Source organism: Peromyscus californicus, unplaced genomic scaffold (genome assembly GCF_007827085.1).
Source record: "Peromyscus californicus insignis strain IS unplaced genomic scaffold, ASM782708v3 Scaffold_7__1_contigs__length_154581171, whole genome shotgun sequence".
In the NCBI taxonomy this organism is placed as follows: domain Eukaryota; kingdom Metazoa; phylum Chordata; class Mammalia; order Rodentia; family Cricetidae; genus Peromyscus; species Peromyscus californicus.
This window is the reverse complement of record NW_026294595.1, coordinates 128,583,917-128,600,600: the sequence shown is the minus strand read 5'-3', so window position 1 is coordinate 128,600,600 and position 16,684 is coordinate 128,583,917. Positions and strand designations below refer to the sequence as shown.

At 47.6% G+C, this 16,684-nt stretch overlaps 2 protein-coding genes across 6 annotated transcripts in view; one reads left to right on the top strand and one right to left on the bottom strand.

Annotated features, from left to right (window-relative positions):
* Positions 1-16,684, top strand: part of Cdk5rap1 (CDK5 regulatory subunit associated protein 1) — a 303,956-nt gene that overhangs the window by 60,069 nt on the left and 227,203 nt on the right. The window lies entirely within an intron of this gene.
* On the bottom strand, positions 1,159-12,922 carry LOC128102163 (vomeromodulin-like). The gene is made up of 13 exons (XM_052725716.1): positions 12,636-12,922; positions 10,080-10,569; positions 9,666-9,767; positions 8,823-8,978; positions 7,970-8,054; positions 7,571-7,628; positions 6,761-6,831; positions 5,503-5,649; positions 4,375-4,497; positions 4,140-4,207; positions 3,841-3,871; positions 2,669-2,729; positions 1,159-1,955 (listed from the first exon to the last, which is right to left on the bottom strand). The coding sequence occupies exons 1-13, from the start codon at positions 12,898-12,900 to the stop codon at positions 1,777-1,779; spliced, it is 1,836 nt and encodes a 611-aa protein (XP_052581676.1). The 5' UTR covers positions 12,901-12,922; the 3' UTR covers positions 1,159-1,776.

Here is a 16,684-nt window from a genome sequence, read left to right as displayed (position 1 = left end):
CTCATTGGCCTGAAACACAGTAAGTACACTAGGCTGGCCACTCAGAAATTCCTAGTGCTCCAACTGACTGTCTCCACAGCCCTGGGATAAGATTCTGTCATCTAGCCACCCCCCTACCCCTCCTGCTATAAGGCATTTCAGTAATTGGAATATCCTGCAGGTCACTACAGGCTTGGCTTTTCATTTAGGGCCACATGGCTAGGACTATAGTTATGACCCAAGACACACAAAGCCTTTTATGCATGATTTGTAGTGGTATCAGGAGTCTACCTGCTCTGATACATCTCACAGTTTGTGTTTAAACTGTGCTCCTCCATTTTCAACATGGAGGATTTGGGTTCCAGGCTCTGTTTGGTTTCAATTAATAAGAAAGAAGCATTTAGAGTTGGAGAGTGTGCTAGCTTTCCATCAGTGTAACCAGGTGAGCATCTTAAGTGGGGAAGAGGTTAATGTAAGCTCAGTGTTAGAGGACCAGGCTGTGTCCTAATTTCTCTCCTGGTCTTTAGGTCTGTGGTTAGCAGTACACGGTTATGAGAAGCAAAGTGTTTCCGAGACGGCTCGGAAGTAGGAGCAGGAACAGAAAGAGACAGGGTTCCCCATCTGCTTGAATGGCACAGCCCAGTGACCCGAAGAACCACTTCTAGGCACCACTTCTTAAAGGTACCACCTCCCAATAGCACCAGGTGGGGAGCAAGGCTGTACCACCTGAGCCTTTGAGAGGCACTCCAGATCCAAGTAAGGCAGGAAAGTGAGGGGAGAAAGGTTTAATCATTGTCACGATTGTCCCCCAGGGCACCGGAGAGCACTGGATTTTGTTGTCTCATATTATTGTTCAGCCCCAAATAAGAAGTGCTTTGCAGGCTCACGAACGTGTACCAGAGTTGAGACATGAGTCATCTTTTACTTTTGCGTGCAGAGACCGTTTATTAAGGAGCTATTCCAACAATGCCCATGACCTTGAACTGTTCTTCTTTCCCTTGTCAATCAAGGCAGAGGATCCTGAGCATGCTGAGGGGACTACTGCTATTGTTTCCTTAATCAGAAGGATGGGGCTTCAAGGTTGCATGGAAAAGATTCACAGAGGGTTTCACTGTCTCGCAGCACTTTGCCTGGCTTCAGTAGCGCTGGGTTCAGTTTGCTGCCTGAAGGTGATTCTACAGAGAGAGAAAGACAGTAATTAGTGCCTTTAACCTCAGAAGTTGACTGCAGGCATGGTAAGCGCTAACCCACACCCCACCAGATCACATAGCACTGCTTCAGGGATGGGGAGAGAGCACCTGGAGAGCACCCTGGAGAGCTTAGATTAGGAGAGAAGGAAGTTGAAGGGGAAGCCTCTGGCAGGAGGGGATCCGTGTGGATGCAGTCGGGGTCCACCCAGAGACAGCAGGTGCGAGGCACCGACTCTGGGGTCACAGGATCCTGAGTGAACCACCTGCTGCCCCTGCACAGTGCTGGCTGTCAATAGCCACACTTCCACTGTTATCCAGAACTGCTGTGGGATGTGATTCTTGTCACTGTGCCTGTAGATCAGATGTCATCCATCTGATCGGTGCCCTGATCAAGGCTGGCTTGTGCAGGTTCCCTGGCCCTGATAGGGTGGGCGGGAAAGAATGAGAACATGAAAAGCTACCCTGAGCGAGTGCTGCCTTTCTGTCATTCGGACCCTCTAGGGACTGATGTGGGCCCAGATGCAGGGAAGTGTGGGGTCAGGCACAGCCTCAGGTTTGAGTCCTATGAGAGAAGCTGGTGTTCTCTGGGTTAATTTCACACTGGTCGTCAGTACAGGCAGGATTGGGAATCTATGCGAGGTCCTGTATTTGAGGCAAAGCGAAGGAAGACAAAGAAGCAAGGAAGAGTTGTATTTCGGTTTCTTACCGATTTCAGCGGTCTGACATTGGCATCCTTTAGGGGAAATGTAGTCACTCCTTCGGGCGTATTCATTTGTTTAAACAGTTCTGAAATAAGGAAGTACCGTCTTGTGACAGCAGTTAGGGAAATGAGAACCTGGGTGGCTTGTCTGACCACAGTCACACTTGGGATCTCTGACCTGTATGTGGCCCTAGGAGGAGTCACTGCCACACACATTCAATATGGTGTCATGAAGACTGTCCATCCCAGCCTGCCGGATGGAGGCAAGATACGGTGTAGGGGAAGGAAGGCCCCAAAGCAGGTGGGGACCTGGCGGTCTCCTACCATTGATGAGAAATGATACACTGCCTCACGACAGGACCTGACTGGGGGTGACACAAACATTTGAAGATCAGGATACTATTTACAACCACAATAGAAGCAACCAGGACTGTGTATTCCTGGCCTGTGGCACCATCATGGTTGCTGTCCAAAGAGGTTCTGATATCACCTTCAAGGGTCACAACTCTAATGTCTTTAGGGGTGGGTGACCCAGGTCCACTGTCCAGCTGTATACCCTGGTGGTCTTGGTCCCAGGTACCTGCAGACAAGACTTCCTGGGAGCTCCAGAGGAGGCAATTTGATCTGCTTTCCCTTTCTACCATTATGATGCTGTCATTTATGATAGAGAAGGTGATGTATAACCCAGCAGGTGACAGGGTGGCCTTGTGCTTGGGTTTAGTGTCCCCCATGTGTCATTCCCGGCACCTCTCATGGGGCACTCACTGTGCCAGCTGTCAGCGTCATTAATCCCACATACCATTGAAGGAAGACCAGGTCTTCTTCATGACTTCAGCCATAATGACTTCCACCTCTTCCTTCTGCAAGACACGGGAAGACATTTTCAGTAGAGCCTTGCAGCCCTCCGATTGTCCTCAAGGCCCAGCAGCATGAGCTGAGGCTGCAGGTTTCTGTAGGCTTTCTCTATTGGACAGGTCTGTCACATGTCAAGGTCAAATATAGAGATGGATCTTCCTGTATCCTTAGGACTCCCACATTTTTGGAGTTTTGGGGTCCCTATTGGGGTTTGTTGCCCTTGTGGCCCCATGAGCAGAGGTATCGTCCTGTTTACTGCCACCTTGCTACAGTTCCAGCAGGTGGCTTTGGAACTTCAGGAGTGACTAGGAGGTCAAAGGTTGGGAGCCCTGCACTTGGTGGCCACTGCTGCCTGCTGTGATGTGGTCTGAGGACGTAGGTCTGGGTCGCTCCAGTCATGGTGCACCCTTCTCCTCCTGTGACCCTCGTCTGAGAGCATATGGTGTTGCTTCTATACCTCCTTTCCCTTCTCACTGCTCATCTTTCTCTGTGGGAAGTCAGGCTTCTGTGAATTGAGTTAGGGTGCCACTGTAACCATACCCCACTGTGTGCACAGAGAGGACACTCCTTAAACTCTGCTCTCTAACATCTGGGGACAGACCTTGGCATAAACTACTGTATTTGGGTGTCTCTTTGAGGTCAGGGGTCAATCCTACACAGTGTTTTTCACTTAGTCCAGAGCCAGGACCATCCTGTCTCTTCCCTGCTAAGTAGAGATGGAAGGTTTGCTAACCTGAATGTTCCCTGAGTCTGCTGCTTCGCTGGCTCCTCATATCTCAGGCTGCTAAAGGGACACATTTCCTAACCCCATCTCTGGGTCCCTCTGTGGACCTCTCTCCAGCATGTGGCCCCAGACTTTCAGTATATTCTGTCTCCTTTGTATGTGTTTGTATGTATGCTCCTTGTAGCCCCCAATGCAGATGTGAGTGTGAGCATGGGCAGCTATGGCTTAAGGGCTCTCCAGAGAGCCAGTTAGGAGCCTGAGTTCTGCTCCACAGTAGGTGTGTGCTCTATTACCCATGGGCCTCTCTTTCCCCCGTTCCTGAGTCAGAGTGTCTGGCATTGACGTGATTTCCCACCTATCATGGGTCAGTACACAAAGGCACACCAACTTACAGCCTCAGGAGGCTCCACTGTGGTCTCAGACCTGTCGGCAGCAAAGAACAGAGAAATGTTAGCTTCCCGAGAACAGTACCACTCGTGTTTAGAGTTCAAGTCTTATCTCAGTTGATTTGGAATGAGTCAGCGGTAGACTAGGAGATACTGAGCAGAATGGACACGTGAATAAGAGCATGTAGACCTAAATTCCCCATTTCCTGTAATTCTTGAAATATTTTCCCAGAACCCATCATGCGTATGTGTTTCACAGGGTCTTTACGTCCTCGGGAGGATGGTGCAGTTACAGCTTGTAGTACCTCTTGACTTTGATGTCTGGTACCAGTTTGGTTTTTGAAATCTTGCTGTTATGAGCGATGATTAATTTCTGAAATGACACAAGAGAGCTTGAGTGAAACATGGGGACGTGGCCTTTCCTTTGTTATGGGGACTCCAAGGCATATTGGGCCTCAGGCTTTTGGGGACAGCTTATCTCATGCATCTAAGTCCTTGCCCTTCTTCCAACTCAGGGAACCTTCATTTCTCCGTACTCACCGTTCTCCCCGTGGCAAAGTCCTCACCGTCCTTCCTTATTTCAACCTCGTACGTGACTCCGAGGAGTTTGTCTTTCTGGAAGGCGTAGGCTATTTTGGTGATGTTGGCACCCAGGTCATTCATCTGTTGTGAAGAAGACTACAGTCAGTGAGAGGAAGAGGATGGGAGGTGCCGTACCATGAGTCAGGCATGTGTCCTTCAGTCTTGGTTGAGATACTGACTTTGCTTCTGTAGGCTTGGTCACCCAGCTGGGTGCTGGTGCAGCTGAGAAAAAGAAATGACATGTGCATCCTCACCCCATGCCTCTGTTCACTTGAGTGGATGGATGTTGGGGCAGAGACCTTGTGAAATGTTGCTTTCCATCCAGCCTTTCAAAGTAGAAGTGTGTTTCTCGGCTCTTGTGTCTTGGATGCTCTCTGCTGAACACTTATGGACTCTGTGGTGAAGATTCCTTATAGGCTGAGTCACCTGATCATGGTACCTAGAGTGTGGGAGCTCCTCTCACTGGGGAGACTTCTTCCGTCTTTAGTGGGGGTCATATTAAAGTACCTCCTGGGTAGATAAGCCTGGTGCCCTTGCTGCTACTGTGACTTGGCCACTCACAGATTCTTTGAGGGCATCAGTAAAATCAAGAAGAGTTCTTACATTGAGCTGTGTTTTGAGGATGACTTGCCATTGATCATTTAAGGACACATGGCCGTGTGTTTGGCATGTGGGTGACACACTCATAATATTTACCCTCCCCACCCCCTTGCCTGCTTCTGAGCCCCACTGATGGCATCAAGGCTCCTTCCTGATCACTAAGGATGATGTGTGTCCTGTGGCATTGGTCTTATCCATCTCTGCAGGAACCTTCAGATCTTGCTGGGCAGTGGGTACATGCCTTTAATCCTAGCACTTGGGAGGTAGAGGCAGACAGATCTTTGTAAGTTCAAGGCCAGCCTAGTCTACAGAGGTAGTTGCAGGACAGCTAGGGTTACACAAGGAAACCTTGTCTCAAGAAACTAAAAATAAATAAAATCAAACAATCTTCATATCTCATTTATATCTCTACCTTTTCCCTCAGAAGTGACAGTCTCAGCTGATGTCCAGAGTAGTGCAGACCTGAGGCTGATGGAGGACACTCACCTTGACAGAGCTCTGCTTGGCTACATACATTAAAAGTATCTTCAACATCGAGGTGGACATAGTTACAGAAATGGTGGCATTTTTGGGGTCTGGAGGCAGCCGACCTCCAGGCACAGGCACTGGTTTTTTTCCCAAATTGAATTCAACCTAAGGAGGGAAAGCAGCGAGACAGCTATGTAAGATCAGGAGACTCGGAGGAGAGGGAAGGCCTCGTGGCCTGGCTTCACTGTGCAGGGCAGTGTAGCAGGGCTCAGGGCAGCCAGGCTTTCCCCAGAGGCCATGAATCCTCCCCTGAAGGTGAGTCGGTCATTTATGACGGACTTCATGAAGATGTGTGTTTAATATTGCTTCCTCTCTTGTCACAGTTGTGCGGAACTGAGGGCCAGTCTCCCTCTGTGTCTCCGTCCTTCCTTTTCCCTCCCTATTTCCCTCCCTCCTATGTCTCATAAGCCATCATATGGAGGAATAAGTTCTTAGATATTAAGGCAATTCTTGAATATTTTTTCTGTCCATCTGCTTGTCTGTCTATCTGTCTCATTTTTCTTTTTTATGCATTCTATCCTCATATTTCTGAGCTATACTCCTTTTGGAAGGGATGCTGGAAGATTCAGACAGGAATAGAGAAGGGAGACATGCCTAACACCACTGGTGTTTCCTCGTGTCCCGTGCACAGCTCCTTTAGTTTTTACTTGACTTTAGAGCGATTCATACTCTCTGGAAAGCATGGCTCCGTTTCCACATGTGATGTGTGTAGGAGGTTCTGAGCCTCAGCTTATGTCCTTGGTGTGTGTTGTAGGTTGCTGAGGAACAGCATCCCGAATGTGCATGGATTTATGCTTCAGCATCTGAGTGCAGCTTTTTTGATGGCTTTCTAGAAGAGAATTGAGCTCACTGTGTCCCCTCTCTTCATCGCTTGTCCCAGCCTGGTTTTGCCCCCCTGACTTTGGGTAGTGAGTGGGTGGTTGGAAGGAGCTGACTCTATCTGTTGTGTTGTGTACAGTCCACTGCGAATGGAGAGCTGAGATAAGTTACGTTCCTCTCTGTGGGAGTGCCTCACAGGCCCTTGTCTGTGGATTTGAATGGAGAAGAGCACTGGCTGGCCATGTCCTGATGGGCACTCAGGAGACTGACCCCAGGGAAGATGAGTGTGAGAACTGAGCCGATCATCTCACTGTCCTGACTCTCTCTGATCTCTGTTTGGGCTAAGGTGTGCTTCCAGCCTTCAGCAGGTGTCACTGCAATAACAGTGAGTACTTACACAGTAGAAAATGGAAAGTCCTTTGGAAGAAATCCTGGTACTTAGAACCTGGTACTTGAATAAGCCGGTAGCTGTGGAGGAGAGGGAGGGAGGAATGGGGAGAGCCCAGGCAGCCATTGATGGCTGTTGTGCCTCAGACTGGTCTGCCCTATATACCAGTATGGACAGCTGCTTCTGTCTGGATGCCAGATACAAGGTGCTGGCGTGAATGGCTTCCGCATCTCAAGTGATGCTGTGAGATTTGGGTTTATCCACAAGGATTTAGAGGTGTTTTTTTTTTTTTTAATTTTTTTTTTTAAATCTGATGTGTCAAAATCCCCTTGGAGAAGGAGAGACTGTCTAGGTAGACCATGCATTTTGTCTATCCTGGGCCTTGAGAAATAAGCCCAGTTTGCTACTTCACCTCTGGGTGGCTCAACCCTAGATGTCCTCCTGCGTTTACTGTTGGTATGTTTATAGGGATATTGTGAGATTTCCTGATCTCAGGATCCCAGAGGTGAGGGCCTGGGACTGCTCCTCATTCAGACTCTTTGCAGTGTTGCCTTTGAATGCTGTTTGGGTTGTGAGGCTCTCTGCAGACCCCCAGAAGCACTGTGTCATCTTCTCTTCTGTGTCAGAAGTCAAGTACTTGAGGGAAAGTCAACTGGACCATCCTCCTTCCTAAGAGTGCTGAGGAGGTTGTGAGAATCCTTGTAGTTTTGGAGTTTGGTATCTCAGAGGCCCAATCTCTGCGGTATGTCCCCTATGAAATTCCCCAAGGTCCCTGGGCCACTTGATTCTACTGACAAAGGACACCAAGGAAGTACTCACCATTCTTGCAGTCATTAAAGTCCTTGAGGACGATGGCACAGGAGTTGGATTTCTGCAGCTGTGAAGTCACCACAGGTTAGCTTAGCTGAGGGAGCATCAGTAGTCTGTCTTATCAGCCAACGTCCTCCCCTTCTCCCCTTGGCTTCCGCCTTTCCTGAGCTAGTTCCCTGACTTCTCATGGGCAGAAGTTATCCACTCTTCCCAAATCTCGGGAACTCTAGTTCTGCTGCTGGACATATGTTCAGAGGAGTTTCCTGACCACACTGGCCCTTGGGCTCCAGGGGTCCCTTGTTCCTAAATCTGTCCCATCAGTCGGCCATTTACAAAGCTGCAAGATTCTTTCCTAGTCCCCCAGTGATTCAGGTCTCTGAGGGAACCCCACCCCTTCCCTGGACTTACATTCTCATTCATTTCTGCTGTCAGCACTATTGGGATGATGTCCTTCAAGGGCAGAGGCATGGGGAGAGGCACAGTTCCTGTGACTCTGTGAAAGACATATGTGTTGAAATGAGTGATTGTCATGTTTCTAGATTTGTGCATGTCTTAGACAGACCGACTCAGTGATGAAGGAGTCAGGATGATGTTTCGGTTCTCAGTGTGAGGGTGAGTCCTGAGCTCTGGTTTGGTCTTTAGTCTTTAAGGAAGATGCAAAGGTTCCTGGCCAAACACAGGACACCTGCCCCAGAGGTCTCCCTGGATCCTTCAGACACCAGAACACATTTGTCCATAGACCTATCTGTGGTCTTGGTGTAGCTGTGGATCTGAATTCAGAACTTGTTAAGCTCTAGTTAGAGAAATTATAGTGACTCCTGCATAGGGCATCACAGAGGGAGGGAAAGAATGTCCAGGCTGGGTATAAATGGGGGAGAAGCGTTTCTAGCTTCCTAGTGTGAACCTAGTCAGAATGGCTACTATTAACCTAGTCAGAAGGGCTTGGAATCTGTGGTTAGCCCAGGAGAAGAGAGGTAGGCAGCTGGCCCACAGAAGTGTCAGAGAGATTTTCACCGTGTGGCCTCATGGTTCTTTTTAGGGAAAACATAGGATGAGTCCCTTAAATAGAATCAGTAGGAAAGCTAGAAGGTAGATGTGAGAAGACTGTTCTTGAAAAGAGAGAAATGTTGATAGTCAGCTCTCCTAGCATTTCCTGATTGTCTAGAGGACTACGGTGGACCAGCTCTCGGCTGGGACAGCAGCAGGGCCTTTTGACACACTTTTGGATTGATTCAGTAGAAGGATAGAAGCTGTTACGTACGTCTCTATTAAGTGTATTTTCATTTCGTTGACCTCGATATGGGTGTCTTGGACGTCAAGGTTGACACATTGCGTGTTGTTGGAGGAAATATCAATTTTCATTGTCACATCCATGTTAGATTCAAATTTCAGTAGGGTGATGACAGGTCCAAGTACGCTGTGGAGAGGAATGTGAATGAAATACTGCCTGAGACATGAGGCTCCAGCGGAGGGCTAGGCATTTGGGAATCAGGCTCATGTTGTGGTGAAGGTCGTCCTCTAGAGGGGAGGACTGTGTTTCCTAGTCCACATGCTCCTAGGGCCTCAGTCCCATGCCACAGAATGAAGAGGGTGGTTCTTGTGGTAGTAGTTACTATTTGACAAGTAACTATCTTACCTAGCCTTGAGGAGGTCCTCTGTTGTTGGTGGCACAAGCTACCAGCCATAAGTTCACTTCCAAGTCTAGCATTTAGTCCTTTTTTTGAGTTTTTGTGGAAATACGTAAAAGAAGTCTATCAGGAGAAATGCTTGGCTTCTTAACATAAGAAGCTTTGGACAAGGCAGGTTATCTATCATCTGTCTGTCTGTCCATCTGTCATCTATCTGTCTGTTTTTCTATGTATCTATGTATGTTTCTATCTATGAAACTATGTATGTACCTATGATTTATATATGTTTATATGTATGTATCTATCTATCTGTGTAATTTTTTTTTCTGAGTCAGGGTCTCACTGTGTAAGCCAGACTTGCTTGAAATAGCTGATCCTCCTTTCTCTGTCTCTGAGTCCTTGTTATCTGGCTCTAGGATAGGGTGCATATATCCTAATCCCCAGTGACCCAGCAATCATGGTGGAAACAGGCTCACCCTTTTCCGCCTATGGTGGCAGTGACTGTGGAGTGGACTTGGATCTCATCAGCTTCCATGGTTATGTCCATGCTCTCCTCTCTCACCTCGTCGACCTTGAAACTGCAGAGTGACGACAGAGACTCAGTTCTGCTTCATAGAAAGAGTCTGGCCCTCCTGAGAAGTACGTGTGAGGCACCCAGTTCCTCACCAGCTAAATGCTGCTAGTCCTGTGACCCGTGAGCTTCCTTCCCTTTCCACCCAGTGGTTTAAACTCAAGACATCCTGGTCATATTTTGCAGAGTTCCAGCGGGAGTAAGTCTGTCTCTCTATGAAAGGGTGGCTGTCATGGGGTTGCTGTAGACTGAGTGTAAGTGTTCCCAATGAGCAGTTTGTTTGTCCAAAAACCCAGAGAATTGTCAAGGAAGCACTTACTCGAGCACAAGCTCTTGGATGTTTATCTTGAGCAGATCTGAAAGTGAGTTTTTGATGTCTTCTGGGAGGATATCCTTCACCTTGGCCTCAACAGATTCTTTGAGATGTTCTACGTCTTCAACCGCGCCACCCAGAGTCTGCTTGATATCGGAGAGCCCCTCTCCCTTCAGGAGTCCTTTGCCAGAGCCCTTGTCTCCACCGAGGTTTAGTAAGCTGCCCAGGCCTTCCTTGCCCCCTGGGAGGAGGTTGTTGAGTCCTCCAGTGGCCTTGGACCCTGAAGAGGGCTTTGAGGCCTCCTCATTGCCTTTTTGGCCTAGGAGACCATCTAGGCCAAGACCGCCTGCCCCTTGTAGGAGGGAGGTGGGATCTAAGAGTGAGAGCAGGTCAAGGTTGTCCAGTGTGGCCATCAGTGTCCCAAGCACGCCTCCCATGCCAACGCCATTACACTTCACAAGTTCCTCGATCTGTGGGGGCAGAGTGTTCATGAGATCTGAAAAAGATCAAGAGACAGTCCTGCTGTGGGTTTTCTGTTCAGTTCATCCCTAGCACCCTCCTTTTGGAAGATGACATCTTGAAATATGGGGTACATAGGAACTCTGAATTCTGCCTTCCAAGTTCTAGTGCTTCCCCTGCCCTAGTTAAGAATGACATTCTGTCTGAGAGATCCCCTTCCCTGTTGTCCCCAGCTGCTGCTGGTCCTACACTGATGCTAACTTGTGATGAGACTGTTAGCTTCAAGATACTAGGTGTGGAGTGAGGAGGAACCTCATTTGTGTGTGTCATTTTTCCTGTCATCATTTGTCTTGCTTCCTTCTTTCCTTCTATTGACAAAAATCATACACACAGACACACACACACACACACAGACACACACACACACACACACACACACACACACACACGCACACACACACACACACACACACACACACACACACACACACACACACACACACACACGTTGTGCATTCTTGACTGGTCCTGTTAGGGCATGAGCCATCTGCCCAGCTTTATTTGATTAATTTTTGTTTTTGTCCTGGTGTCTGGTGCTCAGTATCATCTCTAGTCCTCAGGGTCGTCATTGGTATTCTGATCCCCATTCTCTGTGTTTGTTGGAGGCTTATAATTGGATGTGGTGCATGACTTCCAGATGAAGTATAAAGGTTATGATTGCAGATATCTACTGTAAGGTGGAGGGACTGCAGAAATAGGAGGGTAGTGAATAGACAAGCACAGTTATTCTTTCTTTCTAGGCCATTCTGCCCAAGTCTCCTCTGCTCTTTTGACTCATTTTCACATCATTAGTCTTTACAGATGATTGTTACTTGGATATGCTATGTTGGGTAGCCTTTGCAGTTGTTCAAGACTTAAGCACTGGTAGGCAGGTGGGGCCTATCATGTATTTCCTGCCATCTGGTATAAGTAGGAAAGGAGAGATGGTATTCAACGGTAGTAGAGAACAGGCTGAGAGTCATCCTGTGGCCTGGAAAATAGTCAGATCACTATAATGCTATCTCCACATGCCTGTCTGTCTGGCTCTAGTAGGAACTGCCTAGAAAAAAAAATGTTAGTGAAGTGTTGCTTGTGGTCAGCCTTGGCTATTACAGAGCTATGGCTGATTGGTCCAAGGAGCATTTCTACCTTAGCAGAGTTAAGGTTGAAGGCAGTCCAGAGAAGCATGTCTTACATCCTAGCTGCTCCTTCTTTGACCAGAGTTCTGTGTCTAGAATCTTGGATTCATGAGGGGTGTTAGTTGGCCACTATGACAGGTAAGTGGCCTATGGCCTCCGTCGTCATCCTGTCATGCTCTGTGTGATGCAGGGCTTTACTGGATTGTTGCTGCATAGAACTTCTAGGGAACTACAAAGTGTTTCCTGTTGTTCGTTTTTAACCCATGAAACCTAACCAGTCCCTGATTCCTCAAGCAGAAACATGTTTTGGTCATGCTTTTAACTACCCAGGTTCCTGTATTCTCAGCCTTTGAGAATCTTAGGGAGAAGACTTTCTCGTCTCCTGGACCAAAATTTATGTCAGGGAGAGGCTGAAGTGGGTGTTTCAAGAGAGCACGTGTGGTCAAGAGCTTGCAGGCCGATTCTGAATGTGCTGCTTTTTGTTCTGGAAACTAGGCTGAGGGTTCATCAATTGTGGGAGTCTAGGCAGTCTTGGGGCCCAAAAAGGAGAAACCCTGTGACATGGCACAGTCTCTAAGTGGTAAGAATCCACTGGAAGGCAAATAGAGAGACAGCTTTGGGGTCAGACATTTCCTTTGTCCAGGGTAGCATAAGTCAGTCCCGGACTAAGAATAGTTACCTTACACTCATTTTCACCATCTCCCAGAGATTTAGGATGAGCTGGATTCAGCCTTCGCTGTGCCAGAATTTCTAGGCATGACCCAAGTTCCCTTCTCTCTCTAGGCACCAAGCAGATGCCACAGGGTCATCATGTTTGAAATTCACTTGCTGAGACGGTGACTGAACCTTCTCTGACCTAGAAATGAGCGGACTATGGAAGGTGTGGACAGGACTCAAAATGACAGCTATAGTGAGTCTTACTTACAGTCGTGGAGTTGGCTGCTGGAGAGGAAGTATCTGGCTGCAGGTGCACACTTGCCTCCTTTGGGGGCAGCTGGATGCTTTCTGGGAGGCAAGCCTTGGCTGTTGGAGGAACCTTTGAGGTGTGGGGGGCTTGGCATGACAAGAGGGAGAGTGCTCACATTGGGCACAGCAACAGGGAGATTGTTCACCGCTGGGGGTGTTTCCACCAGGTCAAGTGTTCCTGCTTGGATGTTCAACATGATGGCCAAGGCCCAGAGAGCCCACATTGTTGTGGGTGAAACCTGCAGAAGAGAAACGGGTCACTCATCACGTTCACCACGGGCCTTAGAGCTGTCATGTTACTTTGTGTAGATGGCTCCCTGGCTCTGGGAAGAGCATGTTTTTCACATTATCGACACCCCAGTTTCTCCTCTGTTCGTGGGAATATGTTCTGATACATGCTAGTTAACATCTTGTGGGCAACTCTTTCCTCTTCCTGTTTCTGCCATGGGTAATTGTACTGTCAGGATCAGCTGTAGCATGTCAATGAAGGTGAGCCCTGTCCTGAGGTCTGACTCCATGGGTATATATATATATTCTCCTATTTTGTGCAGCCATAAGATATAATATCCTTGGTATTATCCCAAATATAAATTTCACCCTTCTTTTATTTTTTTCAGTGCTGATATTGTATAAAAGACTTGCCCATGTTACACCATTGCTGAACCACTGAACAATGTCCTTAGGGCCCTGGCAGTGTCCCAGTTCCTGTCTGTGAACATGTCCAGTTGAGTCCTTAGCTACAATCTCAGGTCTCTTCCCCTAAGTATCTTCTTAGTGAGTAGTTAGTATTTGACATTTCCTGAGGCATCTTATAGAATTGTGTGAGCAAAGCTAGGCATTAGGTCCCATTCTTATCCTGGTTTCCCTTGTCTTGGGTGGTGGACCTCATTCACGGTGCATCTGAGGTGTGCTGGTGACTTCTGGAGATTATTTCCCATCTCACTTTCTCAGATTCCTTGCTTATGCTTATTCTCTGAGTGTTTTGTCTCTGAAATTTACCTTGATTTATTTGCTTATTTATTTTTGAGTCAGGGTCTTCCTCTCCTTTCCTGAAGCTTGCTTTCTAGTTCAGACTGGCCTTGAAATCACAGAAAATTGTTGCCTCTGTCCCTCCAGTGTTGGGATTAGTGCTGTACACTCCCATTCCTGGCCTTTCATTAATTCTTGGAATTACATTTATTCATTGCTTTCCATTGGTGTTTGTGAGTGTTCTATGTCATGGGGATGCAATTCAGAGGAGAAATTGATGGAGTTTGTTCTCTCCTTCTGTCGTGTGGGTTCTAGGGACCAAACTGAGGTCATCAGGCTTGGTGGCAGGTACCTTTACCAGCTGACTGATTTCCCTGTCCTCTTTCTAACATTTAGAATGGTCCTCAGGCGTGTGACCATGGCATTTTCACCTAAGATATGAGTTGCACTATGGCATTTCTTCCCTCTTGTCCTCCTTCACCTGTCAGGTTTGTAAAATTGGGGGTGTGGGTCTTTGCTCCCACCTTTCAGAACACTGTCAGAATCACCATGGGGGTCACTTCTCTCAAATTGTGACCCCGAAATGAATATTTTGTTTATGACAGAGGATACCCTGCACATGTGTTCCTAATAATAAGGATCATTCATCAAGACTCCAGCTATAACCCTTAATATCCAGAAACACTACTGCAGCCTGACACAAAGAGGCTCCTGTGACATACCTGTCCAGCAAATTACTACTCCAGCCATGACTGGTACCATCCTGGTAATTAACTGATCTCATTTGAAAACATCATCTATAGTCTGTCTTCTTCCATCCCTCGGATCTGGCCATGCCCTGTCCTCTTTCCATCCTCCACTAGTCTACAGTAAGTTTGTGTTCCCAGAGCTGAGCTAGCCTGTGTCTGAGAAGTTGGTGATTCTTGGAGGGTGGGTGTGATGGTTTAGGTTGGCACCATGTACACTCACTAGCAAAAGCAAGCCCTCTGTTACCGTTACCATCAGTAAGTGGTTTCAGTAAATAGAAGCCAGTGACAATCCCTTGCCTTGAATAAACTGCCTTTTTGAAAAACAGATCTCAGCACATTTCCACCAGACTTCTGCCTTTGCTGTCCTACCTTTGGGAAATCCAAAGAGCATGGCATTCATCTAAACCCTCTCTCTGTGGAAAATCAGGCATTTGTGCCTGTTAATGAGTTCATGGCTCTGCTGCCTTAATGGACCTCTTTGAATGTTCCAGCAATCAGTTTCCTGTGTTGTTCAGAAAACAGTCTCCTAATTTTCCCTTGTCATCTACCAGCCCACTTCAGTCCCATAATCCCGCAATTCAGCAGTAGAGGAAAGTTCTAGATTGTCAGTGAATAAGCCCTAGTCATCTGTCCAGAGGTGACCTGCTGTGGAATGTTTTGTATGGCAAATGTGTTGCTAATTAGTTAATAAATAAAACACTGATTGGCCATTGGCTAGGCAGGAAGTGTAGGCGGGACAAGGAGGAGAATAAAGCTGGGAAGTGGAAGGCTGAGTCAGAGAGACACTGCCAGCCGCCACGATGAGAAACAGCATGTGAGGATGCCGGTGAGCCACGAGCCATGTGGCAAGGTATAGATTTGTGGAGATGGATTAATTAGAGTTGAAAGAGCAGTTAGCAAGAAGCCTGCCATGGCCATGCAGTTTGAAACCAATACGGGTCTCTGTGTTTACTTGGTCGGGTCTGACGGCTGTGGGACTGGCAGGTGGGAGAGATTTGCCCTGACTGTGGGCCAGGCAGGAAAACTCTAACTACAGTGACCTGTCCCATAGTTGTTCCTACCTGGCCTGCCATTATTAGTGCATCCCTCTGGGCAGTCCTTACCTTTCTCCTCTGAAGGGTCAACGTCTTCAGAAGCTGCTTCTCCTCCTGCTCCTGCCTCTGACTGTCTGCCCCAAAGGTGCACCCCATTTTTATAGGCATTCACTGTCTCCTAGAAAGGTCACCATAGAGGAAGGGACATGATCTAGATGTGCTGATAAGACAGTTGTGATGCAGTATTCTTTCCAAAATCAGCAGCTGCTGTTTATCCTTGCTTTTGTTGGCATGTCTCTGTGCCTGTCAGAGCTGGTCTTTGGATGGCAGAAGCAGGCACATCACACAGAGTGTAATGGCCCTGGGGGCCTGGTGGTTCTTTGTTTTTCGTACTTAACCATAGGAGGAGGAGAAGACTATGAATTCTTCTGATCTAGACTTTCCTGAGGTTTATTGTGCTCGGTGGCTCATTTCTCTCTCTCTTTTTTTATATCCCAATGTTGCTGTCTTGTAGTCACCCATAACCAGATGAAAAGGGCCATAAAGATGAGTTAATCAGTCCTCTGAGATTCCCTTGTTGGGTCCTAATAGTGCCCTGACAAAGGTGATACTCAGGACAGAGTGACTGTCAGGCATCCATGATACAGGACCATCTCAGACATGATTGGCATGTAACATCTAGTAATATAACTACAGGACCATCTCAGACATGATTGGCATGTAACATCTAGTAATATAACCATGTAACAATGAGCAAGGGGTGCAGATGAATGTACCTAGGGACTAACTTAACTTGCCTGAGTACAGTGCTGTTCCTGAGTTTGTTAAACAGGAAAGCTAGATAATTGGGTGCTATCCCTTTTTTTTTCTTCCCCCCGTGAAGTATAACAGGCCTGCTCAAGATCAGGATATTTTAAAAAGACAATGGTTTCTCCACTAACAAGCAGACTGAAACAAGGCATTTGGGGAATGGGAAATGTCCCCTGGAATCCCAATTTGGGAACAGAAAGGCTGGAGCTTCGTGCCTGCCAGAGGTGGGGTGTGTCCTGGGAGGGATTTCACAGCTTCGGGCTCATCAGACCCCCTGCAACAGAGACCACAGGGGGACCGTGATGGAGGAAGCAAATCCTGGCTGAGACTGCTTAGCTGTATAGAACTCTGGCCTCTACTTTGCCTGAACCTTACGCCAGTACCCTAAAAAGGAAGGGTCTTGATGGGGGAGATGGTGTGTCACTGGATCCCTTTGTCCTGCTTCC